At 39.5% G+C, this 21,712-nt stretch overlaps 2 protein-coding genes and 1 pseudogene across 2 annotated transcripts; 1 reads left to right on the forward strand and 2 right to left on the reverse strand.

Moving 5' to 3' along the window:
• Positions 1 to 7,646: 7,646 nt before the first annotated feature.
• Positions 7,647 to 10,028, forward strand: LOC121762347 (auxin-responsive protein IAA12-like). Its single transcript, XM_042158194.1, has 5 exons — positions 7,647 to 7,960; positions 8,399 to 8,703; positions 9,128 to 9,263; positions 9,360 to 9,421; positions 9,507 to 10,028. Exons 1-5 carry the CDS (start codon positions 7,767 to 7,769, stop codon positions 9,554 to 9,556), a joined length of 747 nt encoding a protein of 248 aa, XP_042014128.1. The 5' UTR covers positions 7,647 to 7,766; the 3' UTR covers positions 9,557 to 10,028.
• Positions 10,029 to 10,140: 112 nt separating this feature from the next.
• Positions 10,141 to 14,085, reverse strand: LOC121762346 (subtilisin-like protease SBT1.2). The gene has a single exon (XM_042158193.1). It carries the CDS (start codon positions 13,705 to 13,707, stop codon positions 11,401 to 11,403), a length of 2,307 nt encoding a protein of 768 aa, XP_042014127.1. The 5' UTR covers positions 13,708 to 14,085; the 3' UTR covers positions 10,141 to 11,400.
• Positions 14,086 to 15,194: 1,109 nt separating this feature from the next.
• On the reverse strand, positions 15,195 to 16,201 carry LOC121760460 (annotated as a pseudogene).
• Between the last annotated feature and the right edge of the window lie 5,511 nt (positions 16,202 to 21,712).

The raw sequence follows: 21,712 nt of genomic DNA on the forward strand, positions 1-21,712 counted from the left end.
AATTCTCAAGGCTGCTTCCCAGTGATCAACTTGAGGTTTGTGCATGAATTGACTGACTACTCCCACGGCGTATGCAATATCGGGTCTCGTGTGGGAGAGATAAATGAGCTTACCCACCAGTCGCTGGTATCTTGTTTGATGTGTGAGTTCAGCTCCTTCGGTCAGTCGTAGGCCGTGGTTCTGCATCATCGGGGTCTCTGCAGGCTTGCAGTTGAGCATTCCTGTCTCAGCCAGGAGGTCAAGGACATACTTCCTCTGATTTATAAATATTCCCTTCTTCGATCTCATCACTTCAATGCCCAGAAAGTACTTTAGTAGACCTAGGTCCTTCATCTCAAACTCGGTGAATAGGTTCTCCCTCAACTGTTTGATCTCGTCCTCATCATCCCCAGTAAGAATCATATCGTCAACATAAATAATCAGACAGGTGATCTTCTCTTCTCTCCTTTTTATGAACAAAGTATGATCAGAGTTACTTTGTTCGTACCCATATTTCTTCATCACTTCTGTAAATCTTCCAAACCACGCTCTTGGTGACTGCTTCAATCCATAGAGTGTCTTCTTGAGTTTGCACACTTCTCCCCCTCTGAACTCTTCGTCGAATCCTGGTGGGGCTTCCATATAGATTGGTCGTGTCAACTCTCCATGCAAGAACGCATTAGTCACATCGAACTGGTGTAGTGGCCAATTCTTTGTCGCTGCAATAGAGAATAACACGCGGATCGTGTTCATCTTTGCTACGGGTGAGAAGGTCTCTGCATAATCCACTCCATAGGTTTGCGTATATCCCTTAGCCACCAGTCTTGCTTTATAGCGATCAACCGATCCATCTGGTTTCCTCTTGATTGTAAAGACCCAGCGGCACCCCACTGGTCTAGATCCTTCCGGCCTTTTACAGACTTCCCATGTCTTATTCTTCATTAGCGCCTTCATCTCTACAATCATCGCTTCCTTCCAATGTGGGATTTTAATTGCCTCATCTGCTGTCCGGGGAAGTTCCTCTTCTTCGTATAAGGCAGTCATAAAGGCCTTTGCCATCTTGGTAAGATTTGCTGATGCGAAGTCACCTACAGAGTATCTGCTCTGTTTTGATATACGCTCGGGACTGTATCGTTTAGGTGGAACACCGCTTGTGCTCCTTTCTGGAAGAATGTACCGTCCTGTGTCTCCATCAATTGCAGCACTCTCCGTGGGTTCTACATCAGCATTGTTAGGAACAGTTGTACCATTGACATTGGTTTCAGTGTTTACCTCGGATATCACTGGAGGAGGATGTTCAGATGTGGGTGACTGAGGAGGCTCTGCCGGTGACAAAACGGGCTCGGCGGCAGTGCTAGTTGACTCTGTTGGTTCCGTTACAAAGTCGCTTGGTGGTGGCACAAACCAATTTAGGGGTCCACTTGACCTACTCTCCCCCTGACCACTAACATTGGTGTAGAAATATTCGCATTCCAGGAAGTTGCAGTTCATTGTTGTTATAATCTTCCTAGACGATGGGTCATAACACCTATATCCCTTTTGATTTATCCCGTACCCCAGAAAAACACATTTTATGGCGCACGCGGAAAACTTTGTACGTTCGTGTTTAGGAACATGGACATATACTGAGCATCCAAAGATCTTAAGGGGTAGGGTAAGAGGTTCAGGTACGTAGGCTAGGGAAGACAAGAGGTTCAGTGGGGTTTTCATGTTTAAGATTTTCGTAGGGAGTCGGTTCACTAAATAGACGGACGTAGCAACAGCTTCAGGCCACAAAAATTTTGGAACTTTTGAGTCAAAAAACAACGCACGTGTGATTTCTAATATGATCCTATTCTTTCTTTCGGCTACTCCGTTTTGTTCAGGGGTATAGGGGCATGAGGTTTGATGAACTAACCCGTTTTCTGTGAAAAAATTTGACAAGTCTTTGTTAACGAACTCCCTCCCATTGTCGGACCTAAGAATTTTTATCGTGGTCTGAAATTGAGTTTGGATAAGTTTGTAAAACAAAACAAATTTTTCAAAGACTTCGGATTTGTTTCTCAAAAAATAAACCCAAGTCATTCTCGAACAATCATCCACAAATAAAACAAAATATCGAAAACCATGATCCCCAATGACGGGCGCGGGGCCCCAAACATCAGCATGCACAAGTGAAAAAAGACTCTTAACACGAGTTTTAGTAGATTTAAACGATTGTCTGTGGCTTTTCGCCAAAACACACGACTCACAATCAAAATCCTTAATATGCGAAAAATTCGGATAAAGGAGTTTAAGATAACCAAGAGATGGATGACCTAGACGTCTGTGCAACAACCAAGCATCTCGGGTAGCAGATCCGTGAGCCAACATCGCGGCACTGCCTTGATGAGCCATCTCGTCGACATAGTAGAGGCCTTGACGCTCAGTGCCACGCCCAATTATCCTCCTCGTCCTGATATCCTGCAAAACACAGAAATTGGGATGCATCAGTAGCGTACAATTTAATTCCTTCGTGACATGACTGATAGACATCAATTTATGGGATAGCTTGAGAACATAAAGACAATTTGATAGTGTCAACGTCGGGGAAATTTCAATTGTTCCACTCCCATCTACTGAAGTAAGTTCCCCATCGGCAGTCTGTATTTGGCTTTTCATAGCCCCACAAAAATCCACAAAATCCTGTCTATCATGGGTCATAGTATATGTTGCTCCACAGTCAAAAATCCACCGATTATCTTTTTTTCCAGTCTTATGTTGTACCGTACATGCAATAGGTAGCTCATGCAAAATATCAAACCTATTGGGGCTCACATACAAGTTATCACACACTATGGGGTCTTTCTGCAATTTAGATAAAGTTTGGGGGGCAGGCTGCATGATATGGGGTTGAATGGGGGTCTGTTTCGAATTAGCCAAACATTTGGGGTCAGAATGCATAAATCGGGGTTCAATCTGCAGTTTCTTAGAAATATGGGAACCAAATGCAAAATTAACATTATATGGGCTAGGTTTTAGAAACCCTAGCCCATTACCTCCTCCATCGGCGCCTCTCTCTATTCTCCCGACTCGTCCGGCGAAAGCCGCCTGACCGACCTCCTCCGCTCGCTTGTCGCCGCCGCCGCGTGGAGTGACGCCGTCAGTGCTTCGTCCGTGAGTGGTGCCCTCTGTTCCACCGGTTCCCTCCATTCCGATAACCAATTTCGCCCTTCCCTGTTGGCTTCGTCCCACCATTCCGGGAATCCGATCAATTTGAAGCAGTTCTCACGGGTATGTTTGTTCCTCCCGCAATTTGAACACCATAGTTTCGATTTATCTGGCTTGGTGGCTCCGCGGCGGCTATTGGTGACTGTGAACGGTTGGCTGGAGCGTGTCGGTGCTGGGTGTGTTGGTTGCGTCTGGACTCTGGTCTGTCGGGCTCCAAATCCGAGCCCTACGCCGTTCGCGGTTGCGGTCGTGTCGGGGTTAGCCGATGGCATGATTTTAAGCCGAACGGCTTCTCGCTTGATCCATCCATAGCCGATGGCCTTCGCGCTTTGGTGGTGTGCGAAGTCCGCCACAATCTCGATCTCCATGTTGTCGACTATCCAGGAAAAAACCACCAAATCGGTCTCCTCCCACTCCAGATACTCCTTATTTGTTGGCTTCGGGGGTTCTGGCACTCCGGTGATATGCCGTAGTGCTCTCCGGCTTCCGATGGCTACCCGCATCAGTCGGGCCCATAGAGCATAGTTTCTTCCGTTTAATTTGAATGCAACTGTTACATTCTTACTTGCTTTCAACTTGAGATCGCCAGTCTTGACGTCTTCCTTGTTGTCTGCCATTTCAGGTTTGGATTCGTCCGCTGCCGCCTTCTGGCCGGAACAGGTATTCGGGCGATGATGATATTATATTCTGAGCCTGTAATTTGGCTCTGATGCCAGGTTGAATAGGGAGAATATATTTTTCTAGTATATTGAACCGGTAGGAATGTACATGCCTTAATAGGCAGAGATAACCTTTACATATGGTAAGATACAATCTTGATTTACCCTAGCTATAATTGGGAAGGAATCATTGTAATTGATATTGTAATCTTTACATTAATTTCGTGAATATTTGTATATCTTCCAACACTACTCTCGACTCGGTTTTTGTAGGAGGTGAAATTGTTTATCTCCTTGAGCCAATTGAGTTTGTTAAGAGTTATTTCTCCTTGAGCCAATTGAGTTTGTTAAGAAATCACGCGGATCCATTCAACTTTAGAATGTCAGAAGGATATGGATCGAAAGAAATATGAAGTGAATAAATGTAAATGACGGTATATTTATAAAATATTTGGATTTAATAAAAAAATTGAAACCCCCCACCCAACCCCCATCGTGGCCTCCTCCTCCACAACAAGCGTCACGAGCAGCCGGAGGGGGACGCCCACTGTGACTCCGATCATGTCACGACTCCCACAATGCCCTCTCCAGGTGTGGAGACTGTCGTACGCAACAGAGGGGGACGCCCATCGTAGCTCCCACTCCCTACCTCCCATGCAAATGCTCTTAATCTCGATTATGAACCTCAAAATTCTCAATCATTTTGATGTTTCAAATTTATTACTATAGAATTCATACATATTGATTTTAATTCCATATATCAAATTAAACTTTCTTAAATGAATTATTTAAACGAGAACTGCAGCAATAATAATAATAATAATAATAATATTATTATGCAACACAAAAAACAAATTATAACTAACCTAGAGTACAAGCTATAGTTTATATTATAATTAAAAAAAGTACTGCTGATGAAATTGAAAAGAGTTCCTAGGTCGGGAATATGATTAAAAATACTACTCCTTACGGAACCAGAAAAATACTACTCCATATATCACTTTTTACTGATGAGAGCCTCGTAGTAGATGCCGCCCTATGCTCTGTCCCATTAGTATTTTATTCTCCGCCACATTCATCTGTAGTAGGGTGCCCTATAATCTGCCCTACAATTTTAACTACTATTTTGTATTAATTTTTTATTTTATGTTTGCAAATATGTTAATTATTAGCAAAATAAATATAAAAACACCGCAAATTAAAGGAAAATCCTACATTTACTTAATTAGAAAAAATTACTATGATAGGAAGATAGCAAGAGTGGACATTGGGATGAGGAAGACAGTGGAGTGATGGTGTAAAATGAAGTAAAAATGTAGTGATATAAATAGAAGAAATTAATAAAAGAAAAATGAAAATGTGTTGCATCGTCCGGACCTATCCTCCTTACCCTTGCAATGAGGAGGAGGATAGGCCGGAGGATGCAAAAAATGGTTCATCATCCACGGAGGATGCATAGGGCGTGGAGGATAGGGGGAGCATCCTCCGCCCACCTACAATTGCAGAGGATAGGGCGGAGGATGCATCGGACGGGCTATCCTCCGCCCCATTGCTGATGCTCTTAAAATGATTACTACGTACATTTGTTTTATTAAAATTCCAAATTATTTTACAAAATCCTGGCCAACTAAAACATGCCGTTCAGTTCAATAGCTATAAATTCACCAACTAAACTGTAGAATGAATCAACAAACTCAAAACATTCAATTTCGTCTCTAAAAATAACTGAAAAGCATGTTAAACACAGATAAGCTAACATGTGGTTTCTCCAAAATCAGAAAAATACTACTCTCTCCTCCCAAATAAGCTAACATGAATTACGTATGCGTGGTTTCTCTAAAAATAAAAAAACTACTACTCTCTCCTCTCAAACGAGGCGAGTCTTATTCTTTTTTTAAGGATATTCTAATTAAGCTGAGTCATTTTTTATTCTAAAAAAATTAAAATATTCCATTATTCTTAGTTTATTTCATCATATACTTTATTCTCTCTTTATTTTTATTCCTTTATTTTTTTCTCTCCTACTCCTTTTATTTCATAGAAGTAGAGTCATTTTGTTATTTTAGTACGTTCTGTAGTAGTGGAGTCATTTTCATTTCTGGTAAAAGTCAGCACATTTTTCTCACTTACTTTACTCTCCCTTACTTTATTCTTTCTTCATCTCTCTACCTTTTTTTATTTCCTACTTTCTTCTTCCTTTACTTAATTCACTAACATAATTTTTCTTAAATCGTGTCCAGTAAAGAAATACCTCCACTACTACGGAACGAATGAAGCACTTTTCAACACAATTTTTTAATCTTTGTATCCAAAAGTTTTGACTCGACTTAATTTAAACGGAATGAGTACCACGTGCTTGAAGATTTTTTTTATTCGTAGAATACTTCATCCATTCCATAGTAGATGTCACACTTTCTTTTTTAATTGAGTAAAGGCCAAAATTGGTCCTGAACATATAGCCATTTTACGATTTTGGTCCTAAACATTATCTTTTGGATTTTTTGGTCATGCACATATGGACATTTGATCATTTTGGTCCTGCACATATGGAAATTTGATCATTTTGGTCCCCCGTCAACATTTTCGTTAAAAACTAACGGTCAACATTATCTTTTGGATTTTTTGGTCCTGCACATATGGATATTTGATCATTTTGGTCCTGCACATATGGAATTTTGATCATTTTGGTCATCCGTCAACATTTTCGTTAAAAACTAACGGTCAACGGCCGATTTTTGACTAAAACAATGGGTTGGGTCGGGTCGTGTTTGGGTCGGGTTTGGGTTACACGTTAAGAAAAAAAATAATTATTTTTTATTAATTAAAAAATTATAAAACTTTAATTTTTAGTTATTTTTGTTGATTAAAAATATTATAACGACTAAAACATGATGTTATTATACGATTTAAACATGATATTACACAATAAAATAAAAAATTACCAAATTAAAATAATCATTTTTTAATCAAAATAATAAAATTAAAGTATATTAATATTAAATCTATATAATAAAATTAAATAATTAAAAAATTATTTTTAATAAAATCTAAGCATAATATTTTCTTCAAATTCATGAAAAAATTAATTAAAAAATACTATACTTTAATTTTATTAATTAAAAAATATTAATTAATATTTTAAGAATATTATGCTTAGATTTTAACGAAAATATTATGCTTAGATTTTAAGAAAATATTTTTTTTCCTTAACGTATAACCCAAACCCGACCCAAACACGACCCGACCCAACCCATTGTTTTAGTCAAAAATCGGCCGTTGACCGTTAGTTTTTAACGAAAATGTTGACGGAGGACCAAAATGATCAAAATTCCATATGTGCAGGACCAAAATGATCAAATGTCCATATGTGCAGGACCAAAAAATCCAAAAGATAATGTTGACCGTTAGTTTTTAACGGAAATATTGACGGAGGACCAAAATGATCAAATGTCCATATGTGCAGGACCAAAAAATCCAAAAGATAATGTTTAGGACCAAAATCGTAAAATGGCTATATGTTCAGGACCAATTTTGGCCTTTACTCTTTTTAATTTGTCCCACAAAAGATATCACATTTTCTTTTATGAAAAAACTCCCTCTCACATTAATATAAATATATTATTTTATCTGTTCACCTAACATATAAAATAAAATCTCCTAAAATCTGATGGTATTCTCCGAGCGTGCCATCGAGGGAGTACCAAAAAGAGTTGCGTTTGGACCAAAATGGAAGCATCGCCTATGTTTGCTAAAATAACAGCAAAGCAAAGTGGGACCCACTCTGGAGTATATGTATAATTCTGTTGAGCGCACAAAGCCGACAAGGGAGGACCCACCACCCACGGCCACCCCTACCGAATTTTCCCTCTTTTACCCAAACCCCCAAAGTTCCTGCTTCTGTATTTTGATGCAAATTGATCTTTACAACGGTTGGATAAGATGTCATCGGAGGAGTCTTATGATGAGTCGGAGCTGGAATTGGGGCTCGGCCTCAGTCTTGGAGGTGCAAAGACTAAGCCCAACCAACCGGCGCCATCCTCCTCCTCATCCTCCTCTTCTCCTTCCATTACTAAACTCAATCCTTCCGGCACCAAGAGAATCGCCGACTCGCCCTGTTCCCCTCCTGCAATTAGGTCATTTCCGATTCCCACAACAATTCTCACTCTAAATAATCTTTTCTTTCAGTTTTAAGCTTTGCAAGATTGGATTTTCAATGATCGGTTAGGAGATTGGAGCTGTTGATGTCTGTTTTTCCTTTCCTTTTTCCATATTTTGGTGATTTAATGTGAATTGAATGAATCATCTCTGTTTGATTGATTCGAATTGCTTCTATCGTTACTCCTATTCACTGTCTTGAAAAAATATGCCATTTTCCTTGTAATCAGATAAATCAGTTCCAATTGGTTTTAGGTAGAAGAAGGTTGATTTTGATAGTATATTGCTTCCTTTCAAAGTTGGCCTCTCTTGAACTATGATGAGATATTGTGGAGATATTTTTTGAACTTAGGCTACTATAGATGCTTAATGCCTACTCAAATGTTATATCTCTGTTGTGTTATTTACTGAAGCAGTCAGGTTGTTGGATGGCCTCCCGTCCGAACTTATAGACTGAACAGCTTGTCGAACCATGCAAAATCACCCGTCACTGAGGAACTTTTCTCCATTTCTGATAAATGTGATGGCAAGAATACTGATAATTCAAAAAACAATAATTCAAAGGAAAAAGGATTTGTCAAGACATCTCTGTTTGTAAAGGCTAAGATGGATGGGGTTGCAATTGGTAGAAAGGTTGATCTGATTGCTCATAGCTGCTATGAGACTTTAGCTTCTGCATTGGATGCCATGTTTATTCCGAGTGCTTCAGTTGGGGCCAGAGGTAATATTCTGTTTTCATGATTGATTCAATTCAATAAGAACCAATCTTTCTTGCATGGGAGAGTTTTCTAGAACATTCTATTTTTTATTTGATCCCGTTACCTAACCACCCTAGTGTAGCGCCTGCTTACAGTTTTTTCTTGTAACATGAAACTCAGAGACATGGAATGGAGAAAAATCATATGCAATTATTGAAGTTGTAAAATAATAATCAATCCCAAATCCTGTGATGTTTTTCCACCTCATCCTCCTCCTCCTCAAGTTGTTTGTTAGTACTCTTATTTAAGATTTGGAATCTGATATAAGAGATAGGATAATGAAGTTCAAGCTTTTCTGATGCTGAATGCATTCCTCCGAGTTCCATCGCTACCCTAGCTATTTCCAGTAGCCTAATTGACTAACAGATGCTGCTGCTTATTTTGTAGGATCAAATATGGAAGAGCAAGCTTCTGTTGCTGGTAAAAGACAACATGTTAGATTTCTGGATGGTTCATCTGACTTTGTTCTCACCTACGAGGACAAGGATGGAGATTGGATGCTTGTGGGAGACGTTCCTTGGGTGTATGTTCTTGACTACTTCTGTATTTGCATTATCTTGTACAATACTCACACATCAGCATCGAACTGAAATGTGACCAATTACTTCTTTTCTGTTAGGATATTTTTGAATTCTGTGAGGAGGCTCCGGATCATGAGGACAACCGATGCAAAAGGGCTTGGTATGCACATCTTGATCTTGTCAGAGGCCACTATATATTTGTCTGTGTGTGTAAATATATTGTTCATATTTCATCATTATTGCAGCTCCGGGATCTCAAGAAAGGAATGGGAGACGGCCAATTGCTCCCGTATAGAGAACACACCTCGCTGTAGAAGCATGAAGCTTGAAGTTGTGAATTCGTTGGTGCCATCTGTTACCAACAAAATATATCAAGGCAGCATCGCATTTTGGTTTAATTTTGGTCACGTTTACATCTTATTACTAATAATATTCCGACACATCATATACCCTCGAGCCAGGATGCCATCTGCATCTGCACAACGCAGATGCCCCGTCCCTCTTTTCGGTTTGTAGGTAAAGCATACGCCAAGCATTGTCATTTGATACACTGTAAGTATGGAAATGGCAAGTTTGCTACATTCCCTCCTGGTTTAAAGAAGGAATGCCTTTGATAATGCTTTATTCCCTCCCTCATTTCTATCTCCTCTTTTTCGTGTATTTCGTTGAGCTGTGTGAAATGCTGGAAGGAGAATTTGTACAATGTGTAGACATTGCGTCAACTATACACGATGATCATAATGTTATTGATATGTCTTGATTGTGAATTTGTTTTAGAGCTACAAAGTTGGTTATTAAATCGTTAACATTACATTGAAACATTTATCAGAACATCACATCACATCAAGTGTTATTAGATTCAACTATTGAAAAAAAACCATTCATTACTGGACTTTAGTTCGGAGTTTGATGTAAGATCAATTTGTGGACTAATTGGAGTTAGCATAGTCCATAGATTTCATATAATTATCAATATACCTAAAATATGCATATAATTTGATGAGATGGTTTCAAAGGAACTACTAATTCATTAGGTACAAAGAGTAGCAACTATCAAAAGTATTTATGTACATGCAAAGTGAGTTAGTATACTGTATTCTGTATGTATAAACTTTTGCCCAAATGGGAAAAATATTGACGTCACTTTGATATCTGCATGATCTACGAGACACATTCTAGAACTCCAATCTGCAAAGGGAAATTTTTGGGTGTAATAAATTACACTAACTTACAATAGTCCAATAAAATATCCAATCATATTCAATTATGCATTTTTTAATTTTTAATAAAATACAGTGTATAATTTTTAAATTCTTCAAGATACCTCCCTTTTCTGTCAATCTTCTCTCGTTTATGTGAGACCAATATGGCAGCTCTGCAGTCTCTGGCTTTGTCTTCTCCTATCTCCATTGCTCCCACCACCGCTCTGCGCTCCAGGTGCCCCCTTCATATCTCTCTCTTTCCAGCTGTTTGTTTGTTAGGTATTTGGCTAATTTAGTTTCAATGTCTTTTTTGTTTTAATTAGTAGCCAATTGAAGCTCGTTGCGTTGCTCAGTAAGACGAAGAAATTATTAAATTACCCTTTTGTGCATTTTGTTTCCTTACCCAAAGTTACAAACTTGGATACTCAGTTGTTTTCAATGCATTTTGTTTCAATAATAAAGAAGCAACTTTGAAATATACTTAATGTTGGGGATTTCTACATAGGTTTTCTTTTCAAATCAAAAAGATATAAATCGATCTTGATAGGAGTAACATTTCTGTTTATCTTCATTCAAATGGTGTAATTAGGTTGAAAATCTACTACATTTGAGACATATTGAGAAGGTAAATGCCATTTGATAAGATGCCCCTCAAGATATGAAGGGTTTTGCTACTTGCATATCACTTTGTTTGTTTTAACTCGTTGATTAAGTAGGATTTGATTGACTGAACCACTTGAGCAAAGATGTGTAGCAATGGGAAAGCTTGCATTCTCAAATTGTGTATTGTGAACTATCTTCTGCCCTAACTGAGAGATAGTCTACCTTTTGAATACATGGGTTGATGGATATCTCATATTCGATCCTAACTCTCCATGTCGGAAATGAAACTAGGTATGATACTGTAAAATGCATTCTTTATAAGAATGATTATATGTCACTTTGTTGATGACCATGTCACTGAAACTGGGCTGCGAACCCGGTTATAGCTTCTCGTGTTCACCCATGTCAGGTGCCCTTCTGCGAACCTCGTATCCTTTGTCTTGATTCTTTTCTTTGATATGAACCGAACTCGGTAACTCAGAGTTTGGTTCACACGTCTGAATGTCAGGCGACGTGGTCTAACTCTCACTGTGACTCCCTCAGGTGCCTTCAGTTCCAGCGAGTAGATGGAATTGGGCCTGCCCACGTTTGTTACTTGTCTTTTTATCGTCTTTCTTGTATCTCCATTTTTGAAGATGACCGAAAATGTGGGATAATTGAGGCTGAAACCCTTGTTATTCTTCAAGAGGTCGTGGCAGCTAACGTTCCTCTGAGTGATGCTGAATATCTCTGATCTTCTGTATCCAAGAGTGCATAGGTGAGTAATGTGGTCGTCTGGTCGGATATCGTATATCAATCCCGGACTGATTGCTCTTCCGGGATTCACTTGCCCTGCTCCAGTTGCAAAGAGGTCAGCAGGCTTATCTCCATCCATTATTGGTTTTCCTTGATGATCGTGCCTATCTGCAGTCGTCATGAGTGCAGATTTGATGGCGGCAGGCGTCCATTTTGGATGAGCCGAGTGAAGCAGTGCTGCGATTCCACTGACATGGGGGCATGCCATGGATGTTCCTGACATGACAGTGAAGTTCACTCTTCTAGAATCTTCTGGAAGGGCGCTCGGGCCGAGGTTTTGAGGCCACGCAGCAATGATGTTGACCCCCGGGGCGATCATGTCTGGCTTCAGAACTGAAGGGTCAGTGTAACTTGGCCCTCTCGATGAAAACTGCGCAACTGCAGGTGCTCTGGACTTCCCTATGACCATACCTCCAAAGATGATTCTTGCTTTAGGCAGTTTCGTCGAGTTTATGTAGCTTCTGAGGTGAAACGCTTCGTCAGAACCGATCTGTGTTGCTGGGAGGACATGGACATCCACTGAATCTTCTTCCAAGTTTATCTCGGTGTTGGTTAGGATCATGGCTGCACCACCGGCTTCCTTTACTATCTGACCCTTCTCGGCCCTCCCATTAACACCGCGATCGCAGACGACCATCTTGCCTCGTACCTTTGCCCTTGGAAGAGACCCTCTCAAGCAGAAGTTACTGCCTTTATTGCCGCCTGTGATGTATACCAGCTCGAGCTCTTTCTGAGCAGCTGCGATTCCTTTCCCCGGGTACATGGATTCTCCGTATAGAAGCTTCCGGTTACCTAGTCGAACCACGGCCGGAAACCTTCTATCGAGGGTGCTTGCCCCAATGGTTGCGATCCAAGGAGCCTCATTTGCAACAGAATTCTGAATTGGGCCATTGTTTCCTGCAGCACATATCACTGATATGCCATGTTCCATAGCTCGGAAGCTACCGATGGCTATAGTGTCCTCGTAGAGGGGCACCGGGAAGCCTCCCAACGAGAGAGAAAGCACGTCCACTCCATCTCTGATGGCTTCATCCATGGCTGCAAGAATGTCTGAGCTGTAGCAGCCACTGAACCAGCACACTTTATACACAGCAATGTGCGCAGCTGGGGCCATTCCTCGAGCCGTACCGCCTCCACCTCCGAGCACGCTTGCCATCGAGACAGGAGTTCCGCCGGCGGTTGAGGCCGTGTGTGTTCCGTGGCCGTGGGAGTCGCGGGGCGACACATATTCTGCTACAACGTCGGGTGAGGACGTCAGTGAGGCCACACGGTGGCCTTTGCTGAAGTATCTCGCGCCGATGATCTTTCTGTTACAGTTTGAAGCATTGAAGCCCTGCCCTTGTTGGCATATTCCTTTCCACCTCGGAGGAACCGGCGGCATACCCCGGTCGTCGAAGCTCGGGCTCTCCGGCCAGACTCCGGTGTCGAGCACGGCTATGATTGAGCCCCGGCCGAAGCGGGACTCAGCCCACGCGCCACCTTCTCTCGTGGGGCTCAGCCCTAAGAAGGTGTAGGAATAAGTAGTGTGAATCTCGAGCTTTCTATCTGGCCGCACTGCCACAACCTCACGTGACCTCTTCAGCATCTCGACCTCGGAAGGCGAGAGGCGAGCAGCAAAGCCTTCCATGGCGGGGCCGTAGGAATACAAGAGGCGCGACGACGAATCCTCATCTGTCGAAATGGATTTATCGAGGAAGGAGAGGTGCCAGTGGAGCTTAGAGGGGAAGTAGGAATGGGAAGGGCAGTCGGGGTGGAGCTGCACGATGTAGGTCTGGATATTGTCGTGTGCATGAGACAGAGACAGAAGGAAGACGAAGACGAAGAAGAGTGGAGATTTGAGTTCCATGGTGGATGTTGAAAGTGATGGGTCATGTTGAAGGGAAGGAAAGGGGTATTTGAAGGGGGGAAGGAGGTCTGAGAAGCTCGTGAAATTGAAGGAGCTCTTTGGCTCACGAGTTTGGAGAGTGAGGGAGTAGAGAGAGAGCCTTTGGTTTTATTTGAGGATTTTTCACGAGTAACTGTTGCTTCAATTTATTGCACTTTTTATTTGAATTTCTTTTCTTTTACTCCACAAACTATATTTTATGTCGACGTATCTATGTTGCATGTTATTTAGGATGTGGGATTCTTGAAATCTTTGTAGTTGGACAACGTTTGTCCATTGGTGTTGCCTACTTCTCAAGGAATTTGGCCCTTGTCCCAATGAAACATAGCAACAAATAGCATTCACCTCTTATCAATCAATCACACATTTCATTTTTCTAGTATTTTATTTCATTTCATTATACAGAAAATTACATAAAAATAAAGAATTTGAGAATTAAATGAATTTTAATGCAAAATTAGTAAACAATTACAAGAAAAAGATTCCAAATATATGTTCTGAAAGAAAGAGTCTACATATTAGGTTAGTGTGTAGAAATTAGAATGGCGCATTTATTGGAATGGTCGAATTTTGTATGTGTGGTGGTGGCGCTGCTGGCTCTTAGGGCACGTGCTGCTTGTGCACCTGCGCTCTATTCTGTTTTTGACCTTTTTAGTATTTTTAATTTTCTATCAATACTTTTAATTTTATCTTTGTTAAATTAAGCGAATCTCTGTTAACTCAATTTTGCGTTCATGCAGTAATAATCACTATTACCACCGACTAGTGGAATTTGTCTTTTTAAGCACTTTAGATATCATAATTTTTCAATTCTATCTCGACCATACTAAATAGAATTTCCCACGTTCCATAATAGATATCACGCTCGGATAGTGATACGAGATTTTAGAAGATGTTTTGTGTAATAAGTGGAGAGAGAAAAATAGTACTCCCTCTATTCCATAATAGAATGACATACTTTGGGAATGACACGGAATTTTAGGAGATGTTATTTTTTTATATTAATGTCAAGAAATTTTTTTTTAAAAATGGAAATGTGACATCTTTTATGGGACAAACTAAAAAGAAAAATGTGACATCTATTATGGGACGAAGGGAGTAGTATGCTTTTGTGGGACAAACTAAAAAGAAAGGTGTGATATCTTTTATGAGACGAGGGAGTAATCATCACTACTATATCCGTCAATAAGAATAGTCTTAATAATGGACGACTGAAGGTGGTACCATTGTCCGATCGAGTTTATGTGATCGTCCCAGATAAGATGTCAAACTAATCATATGATACAACTGATGATACAGAAATCCTAGTATACATATTCACCATGCTCTACACAAAATATAAGCTCAATCATTCTAGATTTATGTGTTTATATCATCATCTCCCAAAACTCATCATTATTTTCTTTGCTCCTTTATATCTGCTTCTGTCAATAATAATAGTGTTAGAATCAGCATTTAGGTTTTGAAAAATATGGATCCCATTCATGATGCCCTACCACTTCACCTTCATCCAACAAATCATATTTCCATCTAAGCTCCTCAACAAAACCATCATCTCTACGCCCCTCAATCATGTCCTTCCTCTGCTTCGTCACCTTGTCAACGACTGCGCTAACCGCCACATCAAAGGCGTCTCTAAACGTCTTCATCTTCGCGCGCGTATATAAGCTGCGGAACGAGGCTTATAACCGCCTCTCTCATCTCCTTCACCCTCTCCGCAGGGATTTCACTCAGCCTTTCCTCTATGCTAAGGTTCCCGCGAATGTCATCCTCAGGAAGGAACACAGAGTACACTGAATAGTTCTTCGGTAAATGCCATATGTACTGCGTGTAGGCGGGTGCTGGATGGGTGAGCACGGGTATACAACCAGCGAGCATGGAATCGAACGCTGATCTTCTCGTATACGAATCGCCCTGAGGCTGCATGCAGAAAACCGAGTTCTGAAACATCCGCATTACGCTACGTGGAGAATGGCACTTGCTCTCCCCAACTCCGCACTCCAACAACTTGCACAACATCGAATCCTTGCATTGCTCAATGATCTGCCCGCGGATCGACTTGGCATTGCCTGGACGTGGCGCTCCAACGAAACAGAACAGATACTTCCGCGCTAGTCTCCTCATCCTCTCCTGCCAAATAATCACATCATCGTCCGTAGAAGGATGAAAATACGTTGGATACGGAATTCCATAATCGTGCGCGTTCCATGGACTTGATTCGACAACAAGCATAGACATGTTCTTGGCAGCCGGCAAGAAAAGAAGCTTGTTACCCCAATCCGACTCTTGGTCCTTCCCTCGTTATCCTGCCAGCCACGAGAAAGTGGTCCTTCCCTCCCATAACGTGCCATTCTGGCGTCTTCGTGAGCCAATCAACCAAAGCAATAGACGCAGCATCTCTAGTCGATATATTGTGCCCCCAAAGATACCGTGCAGAAACGAAAAAAGCAGTTATAAGTTATAAGTTATAACATATTATACTACTTTAATTACGTGCGGTTTTCATGTTCATATATAATTCTAAAATAATTTATATTTGATATCCTATTCCTATGAAAATATATACTACTATACCAATCTTTCAAAAAAACATGGCATTTTAAAACTATAATTGAAAGTCAAAGCTGCTGACCTGCTATTATACTTTTAGCAAACTGTAATAAATTTTGGTAATATCCATAAATTTACATTATTTCCTTATTAGGCCAGCAATTGTTGTAAGCATTAAAGTGCTGTGATCTCTCAATTTCGAAATCAAAATCAATGTACAATGACCCAAATCTCGAAATCTAAGTCCTAGGTGATTTCTAAGAAAGAGACAACATATCAAACAAATAATGAAATGGAAATAAAAATTATCATTTTATTATTTTCTTACCCTGCTGTTCTTTAAAACACAACAAACTGTATTCTGGTATAAAACGCAGTAATAGACAAATGCAACGCAGGAGTTAAATTGTAAGGTAATATTTCCTCCGTCCCATAAAAGATGTCTCGCTTTTCTTTTTAGTTTGTTCATTAAAGATGTTACATTTCTATTTTTAGAAAAATTTCATTCTTATAATAATATAAATATTATATTTTCACTTTCCACCTAACACACAAAATAAAATCTCCTAAAATCTCATGCTGTCCCACAAATGTGACATCTTTTGTGGGACGAAGGGAGCATTAATTTTGTTTTCTTCTCTCTACTTTATTAACTATATAATATATAGGGATGTATTAAGATTAATGTGTAAAAAATTATTAAAAATTTAAACTAATTTCATCCATTGATTAGTGGTGATCTGATGGTTAATATATGAGCCACTTGGAATTGAATTTAATAATAAAAAAGTTGAAAAGGGTACGGATGGTATAGCACAAAATCAGCAGTTATTCACAACCCATGATTCACGTAAGATTTTTATTCTGGGAGATTTGTTTTCCGTAATTATCACACATCACTACTAATAATCTTCTTTGCGCCGATTCTGGAGAGGAGAATTACAGTAGTTCTTCATCCTTCTGCTTCCAACAATTCGAGTAACTACAGTTGTTCGTCGTATTCGTCAATTCATGTAGTAAATCGTTATTAAACCTGCCAATTCATCTGCAGTTGTGGACGATGGAAGAAGGTAGTTTTGTATTTTGTATTTATGATTTGTGAATACTCTTCAGATCTCTCGTATTGCTTGCATTTGTTTTATGAATTTGTGAATAATGTTCGTCCTTTGCTTGTAACAATGATGTACGCATATGATTTTTTAATGTACATGCTCTCTCTGCATAATGTACGAAATAATTTTTGGTGTAGTTGAATCCATACCCTTTGGGTTTAGCAACCCTTTGGGCTAGGTTGTAGTACCGATTGACTAATGAAAACTTCACCAAGGCCATGGAGATTAATCCTTTTCCCTAGGGTTTATAAATCCATTTGGTTAAGGTATATTACCTTCACTGCCATAGAATTTATGTTTTTACTCTTTGGTTTTGGTTTCATATAGAATTTGATGTACGAATCTATTTTTGTAATGTATATGCATTCTTTGATTAATGTACGAAAGAAGTGGTTTAATGTGTGAGTTAGTTGAATCCATACCCTTTGGGTTTTGCAATCCATGGGGCTAGGTTGTAGTACCGACTCACAAACGAAACTATCACCAATTGCATAGAGTTAGAATCATTCCCCTAGGGTTCAGCAATCCATGGGACTAGGGAATATTACCAGCACATGCTTATAATTTCGTTTTCTAATGTGAGTTTTGGATTTATACAGAAAATAATGTACGAATATAGTCTGATAATGTACATGCCTAACAATGACTAATGCAGAAAATTAATCGTATAATGTATACTGTGTTGGATTCTGTTTGGTGACAGTTATACTTGTTTTTTATGTACAGATGCTAGTCGTATTATCTCCCAAAGGGAAAAGGCTATAAAGGAGGCGAGCAGATCGCTTCGAAAGTGTATTACATGTCGTGCGATGTGCCATCATGATTCAAGATCATCTCCAGAAAAAAGATACTGATATAGGCAATGAGAAGCGTAAGGGGAAGAAGAAATCGTGATAATTTTTTGATTGTTTTCCAATCATATTGTTTCTAACAGCTGTTTTGACATCTACATTATTTAGTACTGAATGATTATATTATTAATGAGTTTTTGTACATATTTACTATTGAATGACTACATTATTTATGAGTTTTTGTACATCATTCGTTAGGCAGTAAGTGACTACATTATTAACTATTCAATGACTACATTATATATAAGTGAATGACTACATTAGTTATGACTTGTATGTACCTCTTCCAATTATTCTATTACAATGGCTCATTACTATGTTATGATGCGTTACATTATCCCTACATGTACATTACCAACACACTTAATAAATAATGTACACGTTTTTATACATTTAATGTACTATTCATACAATAAATAATGTACAATTGCATAATGCACACTCATTAATGTACAAAAGTCAAATTGCACATTAAATTATAAATATTATAAACAATATAAACACTTTAGCGCCACGCTCAGTCACCCTATCCGCAACCATTTCCTCCCTAAATTGGTGTATAAATGAAAGGGGAATGTCTTCATCAAAGTCATCATCGAAAGCGGAATCAAAGTCATCATCGAAGTCGTCCGCTGTCCACTTTGATTCGTATAAGACAAGTGTACATGTATTAATCCAGATGTAAATTGAATGTCTAATAACACAACATATCAATCCAGAATAAGGATTGTACAGATCGAAATAATCGATGTAATGTGATGCTTCAAATTAGAAGCTACTTGATGTACAAATAAGACTGAATAATGTATCAATACATTGTAATTAATGTACGCATTAAATCCTTATACAGGTACATCACTTGCTAATACGCATGTACATTAATTGTCACTTTTCATACATTATTTACTATATGCAATCTAAAACTCAAGAAAAAATTAAATTCAATGCATGTGGTGGTATTATATCCTAGCCCAATGGATTGCTAAACCCAAAGGGTATGGATTAAACTCCCGCCAAACATTAATCCATACATTAAAGGCTAATTTTTGTACATTATTTACCGTTTGAAAATCAAAACACACATAAAAAATGAAATCATATAAAAAGAGAGCATATAAAAATAATAATGTACAACATCAGACTGAAATAATGAACGAATTTGATTCAATGATGAAACACAAACAAACAAAGAATGTATTATAACTACATGATGTACAGATCTAGCTACTTGATGTATCAGAACATAGTAATGTACCATTGTAATAGACATTTTGTCAATTTCAATCAGATATAGGATGCTACTGTAAATGACATTAACTTTATCAAGATTCAATTTTAAGTAAAAAAGGGTAATCAATAAAACCCGATGAACTAATAGTGACGGAAAGCTTGAAAATAATGTTGACGAAATGGAAAGGAGAATTACAATGCAACATCAACTAACAAAATTCAAATTTAAACAAAAAATCAGCCACTCAACCATAGAAAAACCCTCATCAACACAAACTAACCTAGAAATCAAAATTGATATGAAATAATGTACACTAACAACCTAATAACAAATCCTCAAGTTTAGAAACTACTGGTGTAACACCCTCTAAAAAAACCAATTATTTTTAATTCATTTTTTAAAGATTCGATAGAGATTTTCCTCCTCCGTGATAAGATTTTTCCTCCTCCGTGATTATATATTATATAAAAGGAAAAAAAGAAATCAAATTTCCACCCCCCGCAACCCACGATTAAACCGTTCCCCTCTCTCCCATAAATCTCTCACATATCTTTTAACCACCCTCCCTCTATATTAAAGACTTCACAAATTCATTCTTTCTTCTAATCAGCAAGAAAACCAATACCCATTCTTCTCAACTTCAATTCAAGGTAATCCATTTCATCAATTCATTTTGGAGATTTCACACTACTGTTCGAAATCAACATCAATAATTTCTGTCGACAGAAATCACCATCCGAAGGAACCTCTTTGTTCTCCCAACGCTAGTATCATCACAATTCACTTTTGGCAGAAGGTATAAACTCCCTTTCCCAATTGCAAGTCATGAGCTTACACCATTTTGTTCATAGCATACCATCATACATCACTCCCACACATAACTCCAAACAATAACTCAATTTTCGAACATCACCGATCAAACACCGCGATCAAACACCCGCTATAATTAATCGAAAATGCGAAAGAACGTCTCTTGGTAAAGAGAACTCATCTTTCGGGGTGTAATCGGGGGCTGTCCGCACGCTTTCGGGACGTTTCGGGGCGGCGCGGTGTCGTTTCGGAGCTGTTCGGGGCGAGTTCGGGCAGCTGCGCGAACCGGCGGCGATGTCGACCTGCTATTGCAGCTGCGAGAGGCAGCGAGCAGCGGCGATTTCCGGACGAAGGGAGTGCACAGCAGCGGCGGCGCTGCAGCGAATTTCGTCGCACAGCAGACACGGTGGCGGTGACTGCTCAGTGGCGGCGGCCAACAAAGCAGCAGCGAACAGCAGCCGACGGCTCTGTGCAGACGGCGGCCGGCGTCGTGGACATGAGGAGAACGGCGGCGGGGTTGGTTAGTTGCTGCGGCGATGATAAAGGTACAGGTGGAGAACGGCGGCGGACATGAGGAGGACGGCAGCGACGGCGAGCAACGGCCGGCGTCGCGGGGTGAATCGGGCGACGGGGACGGAAAATTTGGGGTTCTTAACGAATTGGGGATCGGAGGTTTGGGGGTTTCTTTTCCTTGTGGAAGGGAAGAACGAGAGCCGTGACTCCCATCGCCGGAATCGCGGTGGTGACGGAACGGCGGAGGTGGAAAGCGACGCCAAACCGAGGATTTCTTCAAATTGTCGACAGGGAGAGAGAAAGAGTGAGGGACGAAGGAAAAGGTGGGAGTAAATGGGCCTTTTGTTTTTTTAGATTTGGGCCTTTGTTATTTTAAATCATTTGGGCCTTATAATTATATTGGAGGATTTAATTAAAGTTTGGGCCTCTCTTGGAGTTATAATAGTTGGGCTTTTTAATTTAATTGGAGAAATAAGGTGGGCTAAGTAAATAATTATTTTGGGTCAGATTAATTAAATCTTTGGGCCGATAATTAATCGTGATGAATTATTTAATTAATCCCAGAATATTTCAAAGGATGAATAATTTTATCCTAAGTCCGTATAATTTCAAAGGGAAATAATTGCGATAATTTAATCATGCGCTTATATAATTTTGGGGACTTTAATTCTACGTTGTGATGGAAAATACGATGAGCCAACGGAGGAACTTTAGGCGGCCGCCGAATAATCGAAAACCGAGAAACGAGATAAACGATTTTAATTAGGGTGCATGCATCTTATTTATTTACTTGGTCCATTGTGTTGATTTATGTGTTATTTAAATGCTAAAGGTGATTCTTTGCAAGCGAGACGTGATATCAATGGAAAGGAAATAATTTCAGATTAAGAACTTGAGGT

Source organism: Salvia splendens, chromosome 13, assembly GCF_004379255.2.
Source record: "Salvia splendens isolate huo1 chromosome 13, SspV2, whole genome shotgun sequence".
Lineage (NCBI taxonomy): Eukaryota > Viridiplantae > Streptophyta > Magnoliopsida > Lamiales > Lamiaceae > Salvia > Salvia splendens.